Below are 22,891 nucleotides of genomic sequence, written 5' to 3'. Positions count from 1 at the left end.
TTTCTTGTCAGACTCCAGCTACACCTATTTTTTAAAAAGTGTGTGTGTGTGTGTGTGTGTGTGTGTGTGTGTGTGTGTGTGTGTGTGTACATGAGTGCAGCTGTCCATGGAAGATAGAGAGGTCAGATCACTGGAGCAGGGAGTTGGTACTGCCTGATGTGAGAACTGGGAGTCAAGTTCCAGTCCTTTAGGACACAGAAAGTAGTATGAAACAACGAGCCATCTCTCCAGCCCCATAATCTGTATCTCGTGTGTGTGTGTGTGTGTGTGTGTGTGTATGTATGAATAGATATGTCTCTGTAACATTAGCCACACACAGACACACACACACACACACAGAGTTGATACATAATTCTAAGCTATGGAAACTATAGGCCTACATGCTACTAATAAATGGTTTTCTAAGAAAGTAGAGTTAATTGTGGCAGTTGCTCCTAGTCCATGATTCAAAATTCTGCTTCATTTGTGCCAACCGTGTTCTTTAACTCTCAATATGTCCATTTCTGTCACAGTATGAAGGTTGAACATTCCATGTTGGCAATTTGTTAAAGTGCTAGTAGTTCCTATTATGTGACTGTTTTTCTGTTAATGATTTTTGCTTCTTTCTTTCTTTTTTCGTGCTGACCTTTCAACTTCATTGTTGGGAAATGGGATTCTACTTTTTAGGAATTTTAATCTGTTCAAAAGCCCTTTTTCTTGCCTGCTGTTCATAACGTGAAGGGCAACTCAACAATGCTTTTGGTTATTCTTGAATGCTCTTACATATGTAAAGGTTATTCACTGGCTATTGATCAACATTTCCTCTTAAGTTGTGATCTGGAGACCTGCTGTGTAGGGCTCTCCTGCTCCGCTGGAAGTTACGATTCCTAGAATCCATGACGAAGCCAAGCGTTCACACCTCAGATTTTTCTGATGTGAATTAAACTATGAGAGCCATCTTTAGTAATTAGAACACCTCATTAAGTTCACACCCATTTCTAACGATACCCTTCCGTATTCAGTTATGTGCTTTGGTAGCCTTGCATTCGCACAGTGATCAGAGCATAACTTTCACACAGCTTTGCTTCTTTCTCTCTAGGCCATGTGGCTGATGTTACAGAGTGAGGAGCCGGAGGACTTTGTCATAGCTACTGGGGAAGTTCATAGTGTCCGTGAATTTGTGGAAAAATCATTCATGCACATCGGGAAAACCATTGTGTAAGTACGCCTGCTGGTGGCGTGCTGCTTGCTCACCAGGGGTTTGCTGTTCACGCTCCTCCACATGGTTCTGTTTCCTCTCCCTCTCTCAGCCTCTTAGGAAGCAATGCAGGGGTCTCTTTAACACTCTCACATTCTGCTCCACTTAGGGTGTCAACTCTACATCAGCTTCTAAGCCCCGTCTTCTCAAGATTTACTTTTTTATTTTTACTCTTCTTTCATATTTCTTTTATATTTTAAAAGTCTGTAATCACCAAAAATCTTGAGAAGAGTTTCAAATATGTTATACTTTTCTTTTCCCTGGGCCATTAAGAATAGCCAAGAGCTAAAACTCTGTCATCCTCTACTTGTGTATATCTCTTAAAAATAATGGCATTCTATCACATAAACATAATAAGCCGTCAGATCCTGGAAACCCAGATTGAAATGCTGCTTCCATCCAGTCAGCCTTCAGATCCCATCAACATTCCTGCAGTTGGTGTGCTGCCCTTTATAGAAGCTTACCTAGTGCAGCATGCACTACACATGCTTGCAACATTGCAAAATGGGTTTTTGAATATATAAACAGTAGTGATAAATCACTGCAAACAATTCGTTTCCAGCTTAATTATAATATACAATTCGATTGCATTTATCACATTCATGGTGCTATATGCCCATTATGACTATCCATTTTCCAAACTTTTCCCTCACACTAAACAATAAAAACAATAACTCCTTTACACTCTCCTTCCTCCTAGTACCTGGTAGTTTCTACTGTTGTCCATCTCTGTGAATTAGCTTGTTATATAGCTCTTGGCAGTGTGATCTTTCACATTTGTCCTTTTTGGTCTTTCCTTTGTACTTATCATAATGCTTTAAAAATTCATTTATGTGATAGCATTTCATTTCATTTTTGGTTTTTTGTTTTTGTTTTTGTTTTTTTAAGACTGACCAGTAGCTGAATGTAATGGTGTCAGCATATAACCCCTGAACTCAGTGAGCTACTAGGAATACTAGGACACAAAGCCAGTCTGAGCTACATATCTAACAAGAAACATTTTTGTAAAGACAAAAAGACTGAGTAATATTCTATTTTGGGTACATATCATATTTTGTTAATCCATTCCTCTGTTGCTGGATGAGTTCTTCTTACCTTGTAAGCTATTGCCAATAATACTGATGTGAATATTAGTTCATAAATGCCTGTGTTGGTTTAGCCTTCAGGTCTTTTGTATGTTGTAGTTGGGTATAGAATTTATGTGTCATATGGCAATATGTTTAATTTTTAAAAGAGAGCAAAGATTTTCTTTTTTTTTTTTCAAAGATTTTCAAAGACATTTTTTTGTTCATTTGTTTTGATTAGTTTTTTCTTCTGTTTTTTTGTTTCTTTTTGTTTTGTTTTTTTATTAATTAATGAATTAACTTTATATCCTGGTTATAGCCCCCTCCCTTTTCTCCTGCCAGTCCCCTCTCCTTCTCCCCCTTCTCCCTTCCCCTATTCCTCAGAAAAGGGGGGCCCCCATTCCCACCCACCCCAGCTCATCAAGTCACATCAGGACTGAATGTGTGCTCTTTCCCTGTGGCCTGAAAAGGCAGTCCTGCCAGGAAGAAGTGGTCAAAAAGCTGGCGATAGGGTCCATGTCAGGGAGAGCCCCTGATCCCCTTACTAGAGGATCCACACGAAGCCTGAGATGCCCATCAGCTACATCTGTGTGTGGAGCATCCACACATGGTCCTTGATTGGTGCTTCAGTCTCAGCAAGCCCCTCTGGGCCCTGGTTAGTTGGCTCAGTTGATCTTCTTGTGGAGCTCCTGTCACCTCCAGGTCTGTTTCTCCCCGCTGCCCCACTTTTCCACAAGACTCCCTATGCATCACCCAGTGTTTGGCTGTGAGTCTCAGCATCTGTTTCAAAACACTACTGGGTGGAGCCTGTCAGAGGACAACTATGCTAGGCTCCTCTCTGAAAGCATAGAAGATTATCCTTAATAGGGTCAGGAGTTGGCTGTCTCCCATGGAGTGGGTCTTGGGTTGGGCCAGGCATTGGCTGGACATTCCCTTACTCTCTGCTCTGTCTTTCTTCTTGTACATCTTGTAGACACGGTAAATTTTGGGTCAAAAAATTTTTTGTGGGTAGATTGGTATTCCCCTCCCTCTACTAGAATCTTACCTAGAGGGTGTCCTCTTCAGTCTCCATGGCCCCTGATACTAGAAGTCTCTGCTGGAGTCCCCTTCATATCCTCCAGGAGCCTGCCCTGACTTAGATCTCCATCCTGTCACATAGATACCCTCGCCCACAGTTTCTCTTTACTCTGCAGGCCTTCTGTCCCCTCTTTTCCCCTCTCCCCAGGTCTGATCTCTACCCTCATTTCTTTCTGTGCTCCCTCTCCTACCTTGTTCCCTTTCTTCAGCCACTACTTCTGTCTGCTCTATTTCCCCTTCCGAGTGAGATGTAAACATCCTTCCTTAGGTCTCCCTTGTTACTTATCTTTTTTGGGTATGTGCATTGTAGTATGTTTATCCTGTACTGTATGACTAAAATCGACTTATAAGTGAATGCATACCATGTGTGTCTTTCTGGGTCTGAATTACCTCACTCATGGTGATCTTTTCTAGTTTCACCCATTTGCCTGCAGATTTCACGATTTGTTTGTTTTTAATAGCTAAATAGTATTCAATTGTATAAATGTACCACAGTTTCTTTGTCCATTCTTTCAGTTAAAGGGACATTTAGGTTTGTTTCCAGATTCTGGCTATGAGCAAATGCCCTTGTTGTATTGTGGAAACAACTTTTTGAGTATATACCCAGGAGTCGTATAGCTGAGTCTTGAGGTAGAACTATTCCCCAGTTTTCTAAGAAAGCGCCAGATTGATTTCCACAGTGATTGTGCAAGTTTGCACTCTTATCAGCAATGGAGGAGTATTCCTTTCTCCACATCCTTGCCAGCATGTGCTGTCACTTGAGATTTTGATCTTAGCCGTTCTGACAGGTATAAGATGGAATCTCAGAGTTGTTTTGATTTGCATTTCCCTGATAACTAAGGATGTTGAGCATTTCTTTATGTGCTTCTCAGTCATTCAATATTCCTCTGTTGAGAATTCTCTGTTTAGCCCGGTACCCCAGTTTTTAATTGGGTTATTTGGTTTGTTTGTATTTAATTTTTGAGTTCTTTATAAATGTTGGATATTAGCCCTTTGTTGGATGTAGGATTGGTGAAGATGTTTTTCCAGTCTGTAGGCTGTTGTTTTGTTCTGTTGACAATGACCTTTGCCTTACAGAAACTTTTCAGTTTCAAGAAGTCCCATTTATTGTTTATCTTAGAGCCTGAGCTTTTGGTTTTCTGTTTAGGAAGTAGTTGCCTGCGCCAGTGAGTTCAAGGCTCTTCCCCCACTTTCTCTTCTAATAGATGTAGTGTATCTAGGGTTATGTTGAGGACTTTAATTCACTGGAACTTGTGCAAGATGATTAAATATGGATGCATTTTTCTACATACAGACATCCAGTTAGATTAACACTATTTGTTGAAGATGCTTTCTTTTTTCCATTGTATAGTAGAGTTTTGGCTCCTTTGTCAAAAATCAAGTATCCATAAGTGTGTGGGTTTATTTCTGGGTCTTCAATTCGATTACATTAATCATCCGGTCTACTTCTATGCCAAGATGTTTAGGGATAAAGATAGAGCAGAGATTGAGGGAATGTCCAACCAATCCCTGGCCCAACCTAAGACTCACCCCATTATAAAACCCAGCAGTCTTCAAATGAAGTAGTAAAATTGACACCAGACTACATAGAATTTATTATATTCAGGTTTCAGTCCAATATTAGTAGGTATGTCAAAAAAAAAAAAAAAAAAAAAAGAAAGCATAAGCACATAACCCATACCCAGAATAGAAATAAAATAATAAGAATAGACTAATGACTAATGAAAATGATACAAACACACAAATACATTGAAATTTTGTTCATTTGTTTTCAGAAAGACATAGGCACCTTGGAGAGAAAATACTTTTAAAATTAGATGGAACTTCTAGAGATTAAAAAGCTAAGCCTCTATAATAAAAATTTTATTATTGACATTGAGCAAACTTCATACTTGAAAGGACACAGAAAATGTGTAGACACAGAGATAGAAATGTCCCAAAAGAAGCACAGAAAGAAAAGAATTGTTAAGAAGGGGAAAGGAAGCTCCTATGGGCCAGCTACCAAAAAATGTGATTGGGTGTCACTGAAGTCACAGAGGCAAAGAGTATGCACAGAAAGAAGTAAGAATCATTTTCCTCCATGATATAATAAAAGTGTATATCTAGGACTCATGATAAATCTCAAGCAGAAACAAAGAAAGGTTACTACACCATGTAATCGAAACAAGGGGAAAATGCTAAAAAGAAAAGCTTGCTTTTGTTTGTTTGTTTGTTTTGCTTTGTTTTGTTTTGTTTTGTTTTGTTTGACCATGAGACAAGTATGTAGCCCAGGTAAGTCTCACGTTTTCCAAGTAATAAAAGATAACCTTGAACTCCATTTCCTCTGGCCGCTACCTCCAGAGTCCATGGGTTACAGACCTGTGCTGGGGATCAAGCCAACGCTCTCACGCATGTTCTTTAACACAATCGCAAGATGCAGGGTCTGTATATAAAAGTCAATTATAGTTAAGTATAAAAACAACAGACAATTACAACTGAAATAAAAATGCCGCTCACAGGAGATTAGAAAACACGACACTTTCAGAGGTGAATTTTACAACACATGAAATATTTGTGTATTCAGACTTTACAAGACTTTAGCGAACCCTAAATAATGGGAAATACATCATGTTCTTGGCTTGAAGAACTCACTGTTGAGGTTTACTTTCTCCAAATCAATCAATAGGTTCCATGCAATCCAGTCAAAGCCATGTGGTGTTTTTTAAAAACAGAAATAATTAGCATGCTGAGTTTGGCATGGTGGATCACATCTGCTCTGTTCCTGCCACCAGGGAAGCTGAAGCAACAGGACTGCAAGTGTGAGGGCAGCCTAAGCTACATGGCAAGCAAGAGCTTCAGATGCAAGTGTTAGGACAGCCTGAGCTACATGGCAAGCAAGAGCTTTAGATGCAAGTGTTAGGACAGCCTGAGCTACAGAGCAAGCAAGAGCTTCAGATGCAAGTGTGAGGACAGCCTGAGCTACAGAGCAAGCAAGAGCTTCAGATGCAAGTGTGAGGACATCCTGAGCTACATGGCAAGCAAGAGCTTCAGATGCAAGTGTGAGGACAGCCTGAGCTACATGGCAAGCAAGAGCTTCAGATGAAAGAGGAGGGGGTGGGAGACAACTGTAAATTTCACATGCACATGCATTGCTTTAGAAAGGGTCAAAACTGCACAACATTTACTGCCACATTCTAAGATTTCTTTAAAGCTTAAACTGTATGGTGTTGTCATGAAGCTACAGTCACAGACCAACAGAATACATGTTTATATGGCCAGCTGAATTCCCACATAGATGTCAACATAATTTAGTTGGAAGTAGATTGTATTTTCAACAGGTGGTGGTGGAACACTGCAGTAATGGTGGGGGATGGGGAGGGGTGAAACTCACCATATACTTCCTACCATAGAAAATGGATCATAGAACTAAATGTTAAGAGACAAACCTAAAACAAGTCCAGATGAAAAATAATAGGAAAGTTCCATAATCTTGGTAGATTTTAAGTGGTTTTGTTACTGAGTTGATAAATTTTTTTGAAGTTTGTATTTTACTTTTTAATTATGTAGACATGAATGTGGAGTTATGCATATGACTGCAGATGTACCCAGAGTCCAGAAAAGAACATTGGATTTCCTGGAGCTGGAATTACAAGCCTCTGTGAGCATCAGCTATGGGTGCTGGGAGCCAAAGTCAGGTCCTCCACAAGAGCTGAGCATGATCTTAACCACTAGAACTGCAGTTACAGGTGGTTGAAGCCACCATATGGGTGCTGGGTAGAAACCTCCCATCTTCTGCAGTGATCTCACCTCTGAGCCAGTTCTCTAGACCTCACCCCCGGCCCCTACTACCATGCATTTCTGTTTCCCAAATGCTATAATTAACTTGTATACTTTTGTAGAAAAAGCATCTTAAACATATTTTTTATTTGAGGACAGTCTTATCTCCAACTAAGACACTTTCCTGGAAAATGCAAGACAGCTTCCCTTCTGCCCTGGAAATGACGCCTGAAGACAGTCATCACTGGTCTTCTGTCCTGCAGTCAGTCAGCCCCCCCCCCCAAAAAAATTTTAAATTATAATTTATTCTGCTCTTATCTTCCCATTCCCACACTCTCTCCTTTCTTCCACCCTATTCCCCTCCCCTAGATATCTGAGGGGGTGCTTATCCCCCCCCCCACCGCCTGACCTCAGCCTATCAGGGCTCATCAGGATAGCCTGCATTCCCCTTCTCTGTGTGTCTGTTAAGGCTGCCCAGCCAAGGGGAAGTGATCAAATCTCGGGCACCAGAGTTCATGTCAGAGGCAGTCCTCTGCTCTCCTCCCCCCTCCCACATGGAGAATGAGCTGTCCATGGGCAACATCTGAATAAGGGGTCTAGATTCTCTGCTTGTAATGTCCTTGGTTAGTGCAACAATTTGTACAAGCCCCCCTAAGTCCAGATCTGCCTGGCTTGATGGCCTTATGGAGCTTCTGACTCCTGGGTCTTTCCATCCTGCAACTCTTCCATACAGCTCTCAGTGCTTTTTCCAGAGTCGAGCTATGAGTCCTAGTATCTGTCCCTATCCCCTACTGGGTGGAGTCTCTCAAAGGACATCTATGTTGGGCTAATATCCACTTATAAGTGAGTATATACCATGCATGTCTTTCTGGGTCTGGGTTACCTTACTCAGGATGATCTTTTCTAGTTCCATCCATTTGCCTGCAAATTTCAAAATTTCCTTGTTTTTGATAGCTGAATAGTATTCCGTTGTGTAAATGTAACACAGTTTCTTATATCAAGTCTTCAGCTGAGGAACACCTAGGTTGTTTGCAGAATCTGGCTATTACATATAAAACAACTATGAACAAAGTTGAGCAAATGTCCTTGTTATGTGAGGCACTAAGGTCAACAAATAATAAATGGGACCTCATGAAACTGAAAGGCTTCTGTGAGGCAAAGGACACTGTCAACAGAACAAAACAACAGCCTACAGACTGAGAAAAGTTCTTCGCCACCCCTACATCCAACAGAGAGCTAATATCCAAAATATATAAAGAACTCAAAAAATTAAACACTACCAAACCAAATAATCGAAAATGGAGTACAGAGCTAAACAGAGAATTCTCAACTGAGGAATATTGAATGGCTAAGAATCATTTAAAGAAATGTTCAACATCCTTAGTCATCAGAGAAATGTAAATCAAAAGGACTCTGAGATGCCATCCTCTACCTATCATAATGGCAAAGAGCAAAAACTCAAGTGACAGCGCATGCTGACACAGATGTGGAGAAAGGGGAGCACTCCTTCATTGCTGGTGGGAGTGAAAACTTGCACAATCACTGTGGAAATCAATCTGGCGCCTTCTCAGAAACTTGGGAATATTGCTACCTCAAGTTTCAGGTATACCAGTCCTGGGCATGTACCCAAAAGATGTTCTACTATACAATAGTGCTCATCTCTTGACATCATGTTGTCTTTCTCAACACAGGAAGTTATTCTAAGGTCTAGTCTATTAAGAAAATACTATGCATGTCAAGACACTCAGAGAACTACCAGAACATATTCAAAAGTCAAAGAACTGTTTAACTTAGTTTTACCAGAATCTTTTAAGCTTGGTTTTATGTGTATGGTTTTTGTTTGTTTATGTGTTTGTTTGTTTTACTGTTTAGTGTTGGATATAGGACCCAGCACCTTTTGTATGCAACATTCACACTCTACCCCCAAGCAGAATCTTCAGATTTATATTAAAATCCTTTACAAGCAGCAGTATCCACTAAGGACCGACCTGTCATTCATGTGACTCCTTACCATCCTCCTGGGATGATTCTTGTCAATACTGGCTTCTCCTCTGCAGAGAAAGCCTGGTGTGATAGCATAATCAGTGTCAGTAGCACTTGCTCTAGAAAAATCCTAGGACTGAGCTCTTTCAAAAGTGTTATTAACCACTATTTTCTAGTGTTTCACATAATAGACCAAAATAGACCAACTTTTAATGGTATGCTACCCATTGACTTTGACTGTTCATAGCTCTTTGGTGAAATCCAAAGCTTCATCGCCTTTTATCAAAAAAGGTGGATGGCTATGAGGTGTTCTTCTAAAATGAGTCTCCTGAGCCGCAGCAGGTCACGTTGGTGTCTTGCCATTTTGACAGTGTGTATCGTCCATCTGCTTCAAGCTTTTCTGCTTATAAATGGAGTCAAGAGTCTAGAAACACATTCTCACAACATACGTTCTTCAAGCAGGAGAAAAATCCCACATCTGACCTCACATGAAAAGTCACATTGAACACAGCTACCCTGAAAATATTGCTGAAAATTACCATCACATTGTATAGTGAGATGATTCAACAGGTAAAGACACTTGTGGCCAAACCTGACTACATGATTTCAGTTCCTGAGGACTCAAGTGATAGAAGGAAAAGCGACTTCTGAAAGTATCATCTCACTTCCACATGGATGCTCTCCACATACATACATACATAATAAAATTTGTCAGGCTATGCATATAAGATGTGAATGAAAAATAAATGAGCTTTTAATTGAGACTGTAGTCTTATCCTGTTACATACATTACTTTATATACAAATAAATAGTCTAGAATCCCTCCAAAGAAGTGCCTAAAATTCTAGTCTCAGGCATTACAGATAAGTGATATTCAGCCTGTATTTTGCCCAAAATATATAAACTTATATCTCCGGGCCATATAACAAAACCACGCTATCTACAACTTATTTTTCATTGTTTGTTTTTTCAGTCTTCCTCCTGGGCCCCAGGCACTAGCATAGCAATCTCAGGAAAAGCAGAGGCTATGGCATCTGTCTGAATCCAGCCCTCTGCAAGCCATAGCTGAAGAGCAGTGTCCACACAGTTTTTTTAAAATCTAGGCAAAACTAGATAAAGAAGGCACACTGGGGTCTGAACAAATCTTAGATGGCTGTCTTGCAGAATTTGAGAAACATGCTTTTATAAGACTTCGGGAATGCAGTTGTCTATCCAAATCTGCAGTGTCTATTTCTGAGTTCTGCTTAATGACAAGCAATTTCAATCTGAAGTGTTAAGTGAAAATTCCACACATAGACAATTCAAAACCATAAGTAGCATTATGAAACCTCACTCCGTTTATAGCCTGCCAAGACACAGCTCATCTCTTTGTCCAGGGTATCTGCACTTTCTATGCTCCCCACCATCTAGCTGTAGAGTAGCTACCACTGGATATGAGATTAACTGCCACGTTCACTAACTCTTTTCTTTCTGACTCTAAACCTCAAGAGTGGTAATGTTGGCAATTTTATTATAGAATACCATTATATGTGTTCTATTGTATTCAATAGTAGTCAACCTCCTATGGCATCTAACAAACCTTATCATAGGTGTGTATGTGTAGGACAAAGTAGTAGCCTGAGTTCAGTGAACTCCATGGCTATAAGCTTCTTCAGTAGTCTTATAGTGTGTCCCCAAAAGGTTAGGGGGACTGCTATACATATGTCTTTCTCCAAGGATACTTAATTTATCTCATGGCCTAGTCAGTTGCATTCACAAGCACTGACTCTTATCTATCTGCACACATATGGTGTAATACTGTGGTTGCAAGCCAGGGCTAGTGCCACTTTCCTGGGCTGGAATCCCAAACTGATGACTTTCTAGGGCAGCTATTTTTCCTCCCTGTCTTTGTTCTCCCAGCTGTAATACAGTGCTACTAAGTGTCTACCTCAGAGATGAGGCAAAGAGGGAAGAGGTTAACATCATCTGTCTATGCCCAACCAAGCTTAAGCTCGACTATTAATGACTGGATGAGGACTGAAAAGGACAGTTGCACCTTGTAATCATCTAGAGACTAGTCTACTTTGCCAAACTGTGGGGCTGGATCCCAGGCTTTGTCCTGTAGTAAGGGAGGAAGTCTATGATGGACAGCTCCATGGAGAGTCAGTATTTAGGGAACAACGGGGCTGGGGAGAGCAGCAGAAAGGTATCAGGTAGGCAAAAGCTGCATGTGCACACAAGTTAGTTCCAGAACTAGGGACTGTTTGAGTGAGGAGAAAAACTAGGCAAGAGGTTTAATGTGATTCCCATGAAGAGTAGAAGAGCCAGGATTTGACTGCACGGTTTCTGATTCAAGCGGCATGGCTAGCGGGCTATATCTAAGCACTGGTAGGTATGCACTTTTCTAGCATTTAAGGCCCTGGGTTGGGTACTTAGGACCATGTACATGCATGTGTGTGCGCACACACACTCACACACACTTACATACACACACGCACACATGCCCTCACGTACACATGCAAATGCATATACACATATGCATGTCCATGCATGCTCACACACATATATACACACCTATATACCACACTCATGCACATATACACGTGTACACATATATCCCACACACTCATACACAGACACACACACATGCATGCCCATGCACACACCCAGCACATATTCACATATGCACATGCATGTGCACACAGATATGCACAAGCATATACATGCACCTATATAATACCCCACATACTCATGCATATATTACATATACTCACATGTACATACCACATACATACACACACATACACACATACACACACACATACACACATACACACATACATATACACACACATACACACACACATACATACATATACACACACATACACACACACATACACACACATACATACATACATACATATGTACACTTACACATATGCACACACAGCCAGCACAGAGGCACTATGATTTACTTGCACTTTTCATCGTTCTTGGCCATATACCTTGGTAATCCTGTAGAGTATATCTGAGTTTTTCAAAGACTTAGCAGTGGTACTGACAGACAGGGCAACAGTGCTGCTCCTTACACACATCTGGGACAGGGAGCCCCAGAGGAACACAAAGAGAACAAAGAAACTACACATGCTTTGGAGGTTTTCAAGAGCCTGAATTCTGGTGATATAAAGTAAGACCTAAAAGGGCTTATGAAAGGCATTTTTTTTTCCTGAGAAGTTTAATCTTAATTACTTTTATTAGAAGCAAGTCCCCCAAACCTCAGTATCTCTCCCAAACTGCTCAGCTCCTCCCTCCCTTCTTGGGTCTGCAGTTGGAAGGAGTTAACAGTACCAGCATCTGTCTCATAGCCTCAGTGCTCACAGCAGCTGCCATCGTAAGCATTCTATAAATATTTAATTAAACACAAATAGGTGTTCCTCAAAACCAGCTTGGACCAGAGGTCCTACCAGCATTGCCCATCATTACTTTCTTTAGGTTCGTGATTAGCATGATTCATTCTAGCATGGTGGTGAGATTGGAGGAAGCCACCATGCTGCCTCCCTAGAGGCTATGCGAGCTTCCTACTGTAAAGAAGGGTTACTCAGCTTGAGGCATGGAGGAGGAGGAATGGGATTGACTCACAAGATAGAATCAGCAGGATTTGAGACGACACAGGGTAACAACCAAAGGTCTCAGCTTCTTCGGAGCTGCCATTAACTGAAAAGCCTTTGTCCTCAGCGTTTGCCTTCTGTGCTTCCCGTGCTTATAGTTCGCTTAGAGTCTAGAATCTTTCTTCAGCCTCATTGTACATGACTCTTCCTTATCAGACACAACAATCAATATCTGGAACACCGTTATTTTAACTGTCTGAAGATCTGTGGTCTCTTCCCAGTTATTTTACTGGGTTTTTTGTTGTTGTTGTTGTTGTTGTTGTTTGTTTGTTTGTTTGTTTTGTTTTTTGGAAATACATATGGTAATGTTCACTGAAAAGTTTTCACAAATATGTGCATCTGGATTAATTACTTATTTGATTGCTGTGACAAATTACCTGGCAGAAATAAAGAAGGGAGGATTTGTTTGAGTGCATAGTTTCAAAGGGTTCTGGCCATGCCCGTTTGGGCTGTGTGCTTGGTAAGAACATTTATACAGCAGAAGCGTGTGGGAGAGGACAGCTGTTAACTCAGTGCTGTGCCAGAAAGTGCAGAGCAGGACAGGAAGTGACCAGCACAGAGCCTAAGTCACCCGTGTAGACTCAACCTCCTTAAATTTCCTGAACCTCCCAAAGTAATGCTTCCAGCTGGGAGCAAGCGTTCAGAACATAATCTTGTAGGGGCATGATCCAAGCCATGCCACCATCCATACATTTAGAATTACATACATGTTACTACTGGAGTAATTTTTGTTTTAAACTTATTAGAAAACATGACATTAATTTGAGTTGAGTTACTAAAATGTATTCTGGTAAAATTTATGATGCTTATGTTTTCATGCAGACACTTGTATTGAGAACCTTATGGAAGCACCTACTGCTTCTAGGTGTATTGGGGGTGCATAATAGGGGCTCTATTTACTATTTTTTGGTTTTGTTTTGTTTTTTACTTTCATGTCAATCTATTACTAAGTGGTGGGGAAAGGGAACACTTTGCTTCTGCAACCGAGATGATAGGATAAAAAGCAAATACTTAACTGGTTTTCTGTTGTTAATTTTTGTTTGTTAGTTTGTTATTGGTTTTGTCTGTTTTTAGAAAAATTGTAAGAATATTCTGTAGCATGTGAAAACCAGCATCTGCTAATGGGGATAAAGATGTACTCAATTTAGATTACCAGGAGAAAAAAAAAAACAGGGACAAAGTCATACATTTAAAAATAAATCCATTTCTCAAACCCTCCTAAGTTAAGAAGTTATATTGTTGTATGCTTGTACATTTGAGACAATGTTTCTTGTAGACAGAACTTGTAGACACTGTCCTGTAGAAGCAGGGGCTGGGGGTGTGGAAGGATGTGTAAAGAAGCAGGTCAATGCATGAAGGTTCCAGGAGCAAGTCTAGTGCCCCTGTGTCCAGTTTGCTACTGTGAGACATTCCCACGTTTACTGAGCCTGACTGTTCATTGGCATTTTAAAGAGCAAATCCTTTCAGCCATTAGTTATTAATGAACAGTATGCTCTCACCACTGGCTTTCAAGGGCTCTGCCTGAGGCAGTTAGGAGACTCACTGTGGCTCTGCACCTGCTTGGGTGGCTTTTTTTTTTTTCTTCCCAGATTTTTTTTTATTAATTTATTTATATTACATCTCAATTGTTAGCCCTTCCCCTGTTTCCTCCCATTCTTCCCTCCCTCCCATTTTTCCCCTTCTCCTTCCCCTATGTCCGTGACCGAAGGAGACCTCCTCTCCCTATATATGCTCTCAGAATATCAAGTCTCTTCTTGGTAACTAGCTATCCTTCCTCTGAGTGCCACCAGGTCTCCCCATCCGGGGGACATGGTCAGAAAAGGGGCACCAGAGGTCGTGTGAGAGTCAGATCTCACTCTCCACTCAATGGTGGAGAGTATCATGTTCGTCGGCTAGGACTTGGTAGGGCTTCGAAGCTTACTTCCTATATTCTCCTTGGCTGGTGCCTTAGTTTGAGGAGGACCCCAGGATCCAGATCTGCCTGTCATAAAGTTCTTCTTGTAGGTTTCCAGGACCCTGTGGGTCCTACTATTTCCTCTTTCTTCCATGCTACTCTTGCCTAAAGTCTCAATTGGCTATCCTCTCCTCTGACCCACTTTCTTGGTAAGTAAAGATTTTCATGGTACGTATCCCTTGGACTAGTGTTTTGATATAAGTTAGTATATACCGTTTGTCTCTTTTTGCTTCTGGGTGAACTCACTCATTATGATAATTTCTAGATCAATCCATTTGTCCATGAATTTTGGGAATCCCTCATTTTTAATAGCTGAGTAGTATTCCATCGTGTAAATATACCACAGTTTCTTAGTCCATTCTTCTACTGAGTGACACTTAGGCTGTTTCCATGTTCTGGCTATTATGTATAGAGCAGCTATGAACATGGTTGAGCATATGTCCCTGTTGTGTGGTAGGGCATTTTCTGGGTATATTCCAAGGAGTGGGATAGCTGGGTCTTGAGGAAGCCCTATTCCTATTTTTCTGAGAAAGCGCCAGATAGCTTTCCAAAGTGGTTGTCCTAGTTTGCATTCCCACCAGCAATGAAGGAGTGTTCCTCTCTCTCCACATCCTTGCCAACATGTGGTGTCATTTGAGTTTTTGATCTTAGCCATTCTGATGGGTGTAAGATGGAATCTCAGTGTCGTTTTGATTTGCATTTCTCTGATGACTAATGAGGACGAGCATTTCTTTAAGTGTTTCTCGGCTATTTGATACTCCTCTGTTGAGAATTCTCTGTTAAGTTCCAAGCCCCATTTTGCAACTGGGTTGTTTGGTTTTGTGGTGTTTAATTTCTTGAGTTCTTTATATATTTTGGATATTAAACCTTTGTCAGATGAAGGGTTGGTGAAGATCTTTTCCCACTCTGTGGGCTGTCGCTTTGTTCTCTTGACAGTGTCTCCTGCCTTACAGAAGCTTCTCAGCCTCATGAGGTCCCATTTATTAATTGTCGACATTAAGGCCTGGGCTGTTGGTTCAGGAAGTTGTTTCCTGTGCCTATATGTCCCAGGCTCTTCCCCACTTTTTCCTCTAACTGAATTAATGTCTCTGGTTTTAAGTTGAGGTCTTTAATCCACTTGGACTTGAGTTTTGTGCATGGTGACAAATAAGGGTCTAATTGCATTTTTCTACATGTAGACATCCAGTTAGACCAGCACCATTTGTTGAAGATGCTATCCTTTTTCCATTGAATAAATTTGGCTTCTTTGTCAAAAATCAAGTGAGCAAATGTGTGTGGATTCATCTCTGGGTCTTCGATTCGATTCCATTGATCCACCAGTCTATTGCTTTGCCAGTACCATGCTGTTTTAATTACTGTTGCTCTGTAGTACAGCTTGAGATCAGGTATGGAGATTCCTCCAGAGGATCTTTTGTTGTATAGGATTGTTTTGCTACTCTGGGTTTTTTATTTCTCCATATGAATTTGAGAATTGATCTTTCAATATCTTCAAAGTATTTTGTAGGTATTTTGATAGGGATTGCGTTGAATCTGTAAATTGCTTTTGGTAAGATGGCCATTTTTACTATGTTGATTCTCCCGATCCACGAACAAGGTAAATCCCTCCATCTTCTCATGTCATCTTCAATCTCTTTCTTCAGAGGTTTGAAGTTTTTTTCGAATAAGTCCTTCACTTGCTTGGTTAGAGTTACTCCTAGATACTTTATATTGTTTGTGGCTATCGTGAAGGGATTAGTTTTCCTAATTTCTTCCTCTGCCTGTTTGTCATTTGTATACAGAAAAGCTACTGACTTTTTTGAGTTTATTTTGTATCCTGCCAATTTGCTGAAAGTGTTTATCAGCTGTAGGAGTTCTCTGGTGGAATTTTGCGGGTCACTTATATACACTATCATATCATCTGCAAATAGGGATAATTTGACTTCTTCCTTTCCCATTTGGATCCCCTTGATCTCCTTTTGCTATCTTATTGCTCTGGCTAGAACTTCAAGAACTATATTGAAGAGATAAGGGAACAGGGGGCAGCCTTGTCTGGTTCCCGATTTTAGAGGAATTTCCTTGAGTATCTCTCCATTTAATTTAATGTTGGCTGTTGGTTTGCTGTATATGGCCTTTATTATGTTTAGATAAGTGCCTTGTATTCCCGATCTCTCCAAAACTTTGAACATAAATGGGTGTTGGATTTTGTCAAATGCTTTTTCTGCATCTGAAGAGATGATCTTGTGGTTTTTCTCTTTCAGTTTGTTTATATGGTGGATTACATTGATGGGTTTCCGTATGTTAAACCATCCCTGCACGCCTGGAATGAAGCCTACCTGGTCATGGTGAATGATGTCTTTGATATGCTGTTGTATTCGCTTTGCGAGAATTTTGTTGAGTATTTTTGCATCAATGTTCATAAGAGAAATTGGTCTGAAATTCTCTTTTTTTGTTGGATCTTTGTGAGGTTTAGGTATCAATGTGACTGTGGTTTCATAGAAGGAATTTGGTAATATTCCGTCCATTTCTATCTTTTGGAATAGCTTGAATAGTATCGGTATTAGCTCCTCTTTGAAGGTCTGATAGAATTCTGCACTGAAACCATCTGTCCCTGGGCTTTTTATTATTGGGAGTCTATCAATGGTTGCTTCTATATCTATAGGTGAAATAGGGCTATTTAATTTGTTTTTCTGGACTTGGTTCAATTTCGGCAAATGGAATCGGTCGAGAAATTTGTCCATTTCCGTTAAATTTTCGAATTTTGTGGCATGAATGCCTTTAAAGTAGGTTCTTACGATTCTTTGTATTTCTTCAGTGTCTGTTGTTATGTCTCCCTTTTCATTTCTGATTTTGTTAATTTGGATAGTGTTTCTCTGTCTTTTAGTTAGATTGGCTAATGGTTTGTCTATCTTGTTAATTTTCTCAAAGAACCAGCTCTTGGTTTTGTTGATTCTTTGGATTGTTCCCTTGTTTCTAATTTATTGATTTCAGCCCTGAGTTTGATTATTTCTAGGCGTCTACTCCTCTTGGGTGTTTCTGCTTCTTTTTTTTTCTAGAGCTTCCAGATGTGTTGTTAGGTTGTTTATGTGGGATGATTCCTTTTTCTTTTTGAAGGCGCTTAGTGCTATGAATTTTCCTCTTAGCACTGCTTTCAATGTGTCCCACAAATTTGGGTATGTTGTTCCATCATTTTCATTGAATTTCAGGAAGTCTTTTATTTCTTCCCTTATTTCTTCCGTGACCCATGTGTCATTAAGTAGAAAGTTGTTTAGTTTCCACGTGTTAGTATGCTTTTTGTTATTTCTGTTGTTGTTGAAGTCCAGTCTTAGACCATGGTGATCTAATAAGATACAAGGTATTATTTCAATCTTCTTGTATCTATTGAGGTTTGCTTCATGACCAACCATGTGATCAATTTTAGAGAACGTTCCATGGGGTGCTGAGAAAAAGGTATAATCCTTTGCATTTGGGTGGAAAGTTCTGTAGATATCTGTTAGATCCATTTGATTCATGACATTGGTTAATGAGGTTATTTCCCGGCTTATTTTTTGATTCAAAGACCTATCCTTGAGTGAAAGAGGGGTGTTGAAGTCTCCCACTATTATTGTGTGGGTATCAATGAGTGGGGCAAGCTTTGTTAATAACTCTTTTACAGATGTGGGAGCCCTTGTATTCGGAGCATAGATGTTCAAAATTGTGATGTGTTCTTGGTTGACTTTACCTTTGACGAGTACGAAGTGACCATCCTAATCTCGTTTGATTAATTTTGGTTGAAAGTCTATTTTATTAGATATTATAATGGCTACCCCAGCTTGCTTCTTGTGACCATTTGCTTGGAATATTTTTCCCCAACCTTTTACTCTGAGGCAATGTCTGTCCTTGTGGTTGAGGTGTGTTTCTTGAATGCAGAAGAATGTTGGGTCATGTTTATGCATCCATTCCATTAGTCTGTGTCTTTTTATTGGAGAGTTGAGACCATTGACGTTGAGAGATATTAATGACCAGTGATTGGTAATTCCCTTCATTTTTGGTATTTGTAACAGTTGAGATTTTGTGAGGTTGTGATTTTGCAATGGTATATTTACATATTTCCTATGTAGTTTTGGTTGTAGTTTGACCAGTTGGGGTGGAGTTTTCCTTCTAATAGCTTCTGTAAAGCTGGATTTGTGGCTAGGTACTGTTTGAATTTGTTTTTGTCATGAAATAACTTGTCTTCTCCGTCAATGGTTATTGATAATTTTGTTGGATATAGTAGTCTTGCCTGGTATCTGTGTTCTCTTAGGGTTTGCAGCACCTCTGTCCAGGCCCTTCTGGCTTTCATGGTCTCTGCTGAGAAATCAGGAGTAATTCTGATAGGTTTGCCTTCGTATGTTACTCAGCCTTTTTCTCTTGCTGCTTTCAATATCTTTTCCTTGTTCTGTATATTTTGTGTTGTTATTATTATGTGGCGGGAAGATTTTCTTTTCAGGTCTATTCTATTTGGTGTTCTGTAGGCCTCTTGTATGCTCATACGCATCTCTTTCTTCAAATTGGGAAAATTCTCCTCCATTATTTGATTAAAGATGTGTTCTGGGCTGTGGGGTCGGCTGTCCAGTTTCTCCTGTATCCCTATTATTCGCAAGTTTCGTCTTTTCATGTGGTCTTTTAATTGTTGAATGCTCTGTGTCAGGAACTTTTCAGATTTAGCATTTCCCTGAATGGTTGTTTCCAGTTCTGCGATTGTATCTTCAAGTCCTGATATTCGTTCTTCCATTTCTTGCAATCTGTTAGATAAGGCCACCTCTGAGATGCTTGCTTTCCTCTTTGCAGCCTCTTGATCACGTTTTTCTTCTGTGTGTTCCTGCATCATAGCTTCCATTTTTATCTTCATGTCTTGGACTGTTTTAATGATTTCCATCATCTGGTTATTTATATTTTTCTGAAATTCTTCAAGTGCCTCTTTATATGACTCTTTTAACTCTTCAGCCCTCTTATTTGCCTCCTCCTGCATTTGTCTACAGATTTTATTTGTTTCTTCCATTATCATCTTCTTTACTAAGGACTTGAGGTCATTTTCTTGCCTATCCATTGCTGTTAGGTTCTCTAGGTTGTTTTCATTGGGAATGTTGGAATCCGGAGATGCCAAACTGTTTTGGTTTTTGATAGGATTCTTACATTGCCCTCTTGTCATTTTGATGGCTCTGGTGTTGGAAGGTATTTTGTAGTGACCTTCGCTGGTTGAGAGTGGTTAATTGATGACTGATTATAGGTTAGGTGCTCTTGCCTGTGGGGATCAGGGGGTATTTTTGTGGAACAGGTAGGTGATCCGGTTTCACTCCTGGTGGTTTTTGTCTGCCCCCTGGGCTCCAGGCTGAGCCAGCCAAAGTAGATATCTGTTTGGACTTTACTGCTGTAGTTCAGATCAGCAGTCTTGGGACCTAGAATAAGGTCCACATACAAACGTTCTGGCTGAGCAGGTTGATCTCAGCTGCCTGTCCTTCCTGTGGATTTGTAGTCAAGACCCCAGGTAGATCAGATCTTCTGGGGATGTAGCTGTCTTTTAGCTCTGCCTCTATACCCTGTAGCAGTGTCCAACCTCTCCCAGTACTATATGCCTAGAGGGACCAAGGTCGCTCTTGGTCAGCAATTAGGCACTGCAAGCAAGACCCTCTTTTCGACTCCCAATAAAGTGAGAGTGTCTGCCTTGCTCGGGCCAGGATCTCCACTGGACATTCTCATTCAGGGAGCAGGGAGTGCTGTGCCAGGGCCTTGCGGCTGGGCAGTTAGTAAGACTGGCTCTGCATAGCTCTGGCGGCCACTTGTGGCCCCAAATCTTTCTGCCGGGTATGTGGGTCCCCCTCACACTCTGGGTCAGCAATTAGACACTGCAAACACGACCCATCCACGTCTCATCTCCCGATAATGTGAGAGTGCCTGCCTTGCTCAGGCCAGAATCTCCCACTGGGATCACTTGTTGGGACGAAGGGAGCGCAGGGCCAGCTCAGCTGGTCTCTCTCGTTCAGGGAGCAGGGAGCTCTGTGCCAGGGCCTTGTGGCTGGGCAGTTAGTAAGACTGGCTCTGCAGAGCTCTGGCGGCTGCTCGTGGACCCAAATCTTCCCGCCAGGGTATGTTGGCCCCCTCACACTCTGGGTCAGCAATTAGACACTGCAAACATGACCCATCCACTTCTCGTCTCCCGTCTCCCGATAGTGAGAGAGTGCCTGCCTTGCTTGCGCCAGGATCTTCAGCTGGGCTCTCACGTGCGGGGAGCGGGGAGTGGAGCTTAGGACCAATGCCTTGCAGCTGGGTAGGGACAAAAGGGTTGCAGAGCTCTGGCGGAAGCCCGCGGACCCAGGTCTTCCCGCAGGGCAAATAAGTTCAGCTATAGCTCTAGGCAAGACCCACGTCTCCTGATGGGTCTGTGGAAGCAGCTCAAGCTGATTTCTCACTGCCGCTGTTTGCAGGCTCAGTCTGCTGTGATTGGTGTTAAGTTTGCCCCCGGATGGCCAGCGAGCTGTAGTCCCACTATAACTGTCTCTGTTGGGTCCCGCCGCCTGTGTTTTCAGTCGGCCTAGGCGGGTGACCTCTGCACTTTGGGGTGGTGCGGAAGGAGGAATCCTAGGGCAGATTCACCCTGTTCGCTGAGATTCCTCTGGCTGGGGACTCTGGAAAAACCCCTCCCCAAACAGCAAGTCTGTGCTTTATATACAGGCTGCAGTTTGCATGTGGATTCCGTCTCAGAGTTTGGGGAGTGCGTTTAGCACCTCCGGGATGTTGCCTGACCCAGGGGGGTAGGCCCCCTGTTTGGTCTGCGGCCTTTGGGGCCCCACTCACCTACAGTTCTCAAAGTCCATCAATCTGTTGCTCCTCCTATGTCTCTGGTCTCCATGGAGTAGATCAGATACGTGGCTTAATGGTCGGCGCCATCTTGGAATCCCCCCCGCTTGGGTGACTTTTAGGCCATCCAGCTTATACTACCTCAGCACCTTCGCTCTGTCCTGTCCAATCGTGTTGAGTATAGGACTACATGACAAAAATCCAGTTCATCTCATTGAGCGCCACCCAGAAACTGCTGTTAGAACTAGAAACTATCCCTATGTAAATTACCCGTTGTGAGAATTCTAAAGATTCTCTGCGGAGACTCAGGCCTCCAAAAGTGTCTAGTCTACTTAGCTTACATGTAAACTCAAAGTTGTCATTTAAAGCAGTTCCCATCCCTCCTTCCCACCTTCCTCTCTCCTCTTCTGCTTCTCCCCTGCTGTCCTATCTTCTCCCATTGGAGTCTACACTGTACTGTTTATTTCTAAAATCTTCTTAAGTTAGTTGCAGTTTTAACTCATTAAAATGTGATACAGTCTTTGGATCACTGGCGCTTCTAAGGTTTGGTTTGAACCTTAGATGGTAATGGATGCTCTGCACAGGCAACCCTAATTCTAGGCTACAGTTGCTTTAGTTCATTAGGTAGCAGATCAGTTCTGGCTTTTAACCAAGAATCTAGTAGGTCCTGGAGTAACAGCTATACACCTGACTCCGGGCACATACCTACCACATGTAGTACTCAGTGACTATGTCCTTGCCCTCCTCATTTTCTCTCAAGGACAAACTCATCAAATAGACTCAGACATTTTTTTCCTTGATAATTGGGTGACCACATAATTTATAACTATGAACATGTGATGTGGCTTTTTGTAAATGCCCACACCAATCCTAAAGTCAGGGGAACATGATCAAGACGAAGGGCAGGTGTGCAGGATAGGCTGAATCCAACCCTTGTCCAAATGGGAGATGTGCATAGTAGCTGAGATGAGGGAAAGCAGCCTAAGTGAGGGGGTCACATGAGAAATGCACCGCAGCATGTGCAGTCAACTACATGTTTGCCAGGGAAGCTGGTGAGCTGGGTGGACCAGCTTGACTACATGGGCATATAAAGAGCTACCAGCTCCTACAACCCCTCTTTCCCCAGCTACTGCCCACACATCTCTCAGCTCTTAGCTCAGATATCTTCCTTTGCCAACAGCCTCATCTCTCCCAGCTCCTCCAGGGGCCTCTTCTGGGCCTTGACAGTGCGCTGTCTGTCTCCTGCCATCATTCACACAGGAGATTGTGTGCCACGCAACTCTAAGATCCTGAAAGACAGATCACAGGTCTAGTACCTGGCTCAGCAGAGTGACAGGAGCACAGATTTGTACAGACCTGAGGAAGACAGATGTGTATA

The 22,891-nt window shown here is 41.6% G+C and overlaps 1 protein-coding gene across 1 annotated transcript in view; it reads left to right on the top strand.

Moving 5' to 3' along the window:
- Gmds (GDP-mannose 4,6-dehydratase) overlaps window positions 1-22,891 on the top strand; it is a 534,897-nt gene that overhangs the window by 414,376 nt on the left and 97,630 nt on the right. The window contains exon 8 of the mRNA XM_051169591.1: window positions 1,079-1,197. Coding sequence (XP_051025548.1) covers window positions 1,079-1,197 — 119 coding nt within the window. The remainder of the gene's footprint in view (window positions 1-1,078; window positions 1,198-22,891) is intronic.

This window comes from Acomys russatus, chromosome 3 (assembly GCF_903995435.1).
Source record: "Acomys russatus chromosome 3, mAcoRus1.1, whole genome shotgun sequence".
Taxonomy (NCBI): Eukaryota; Metazoa; Chordata; class Mammalia; order Rodentia; family Muridae; genus Acomys; species Acomys russatus.
The sequence above is the reverse complement of the archived record's forward strand: the minus strand, read 5'-3'. Positions and strand labels throughout refer to the sequence as shown.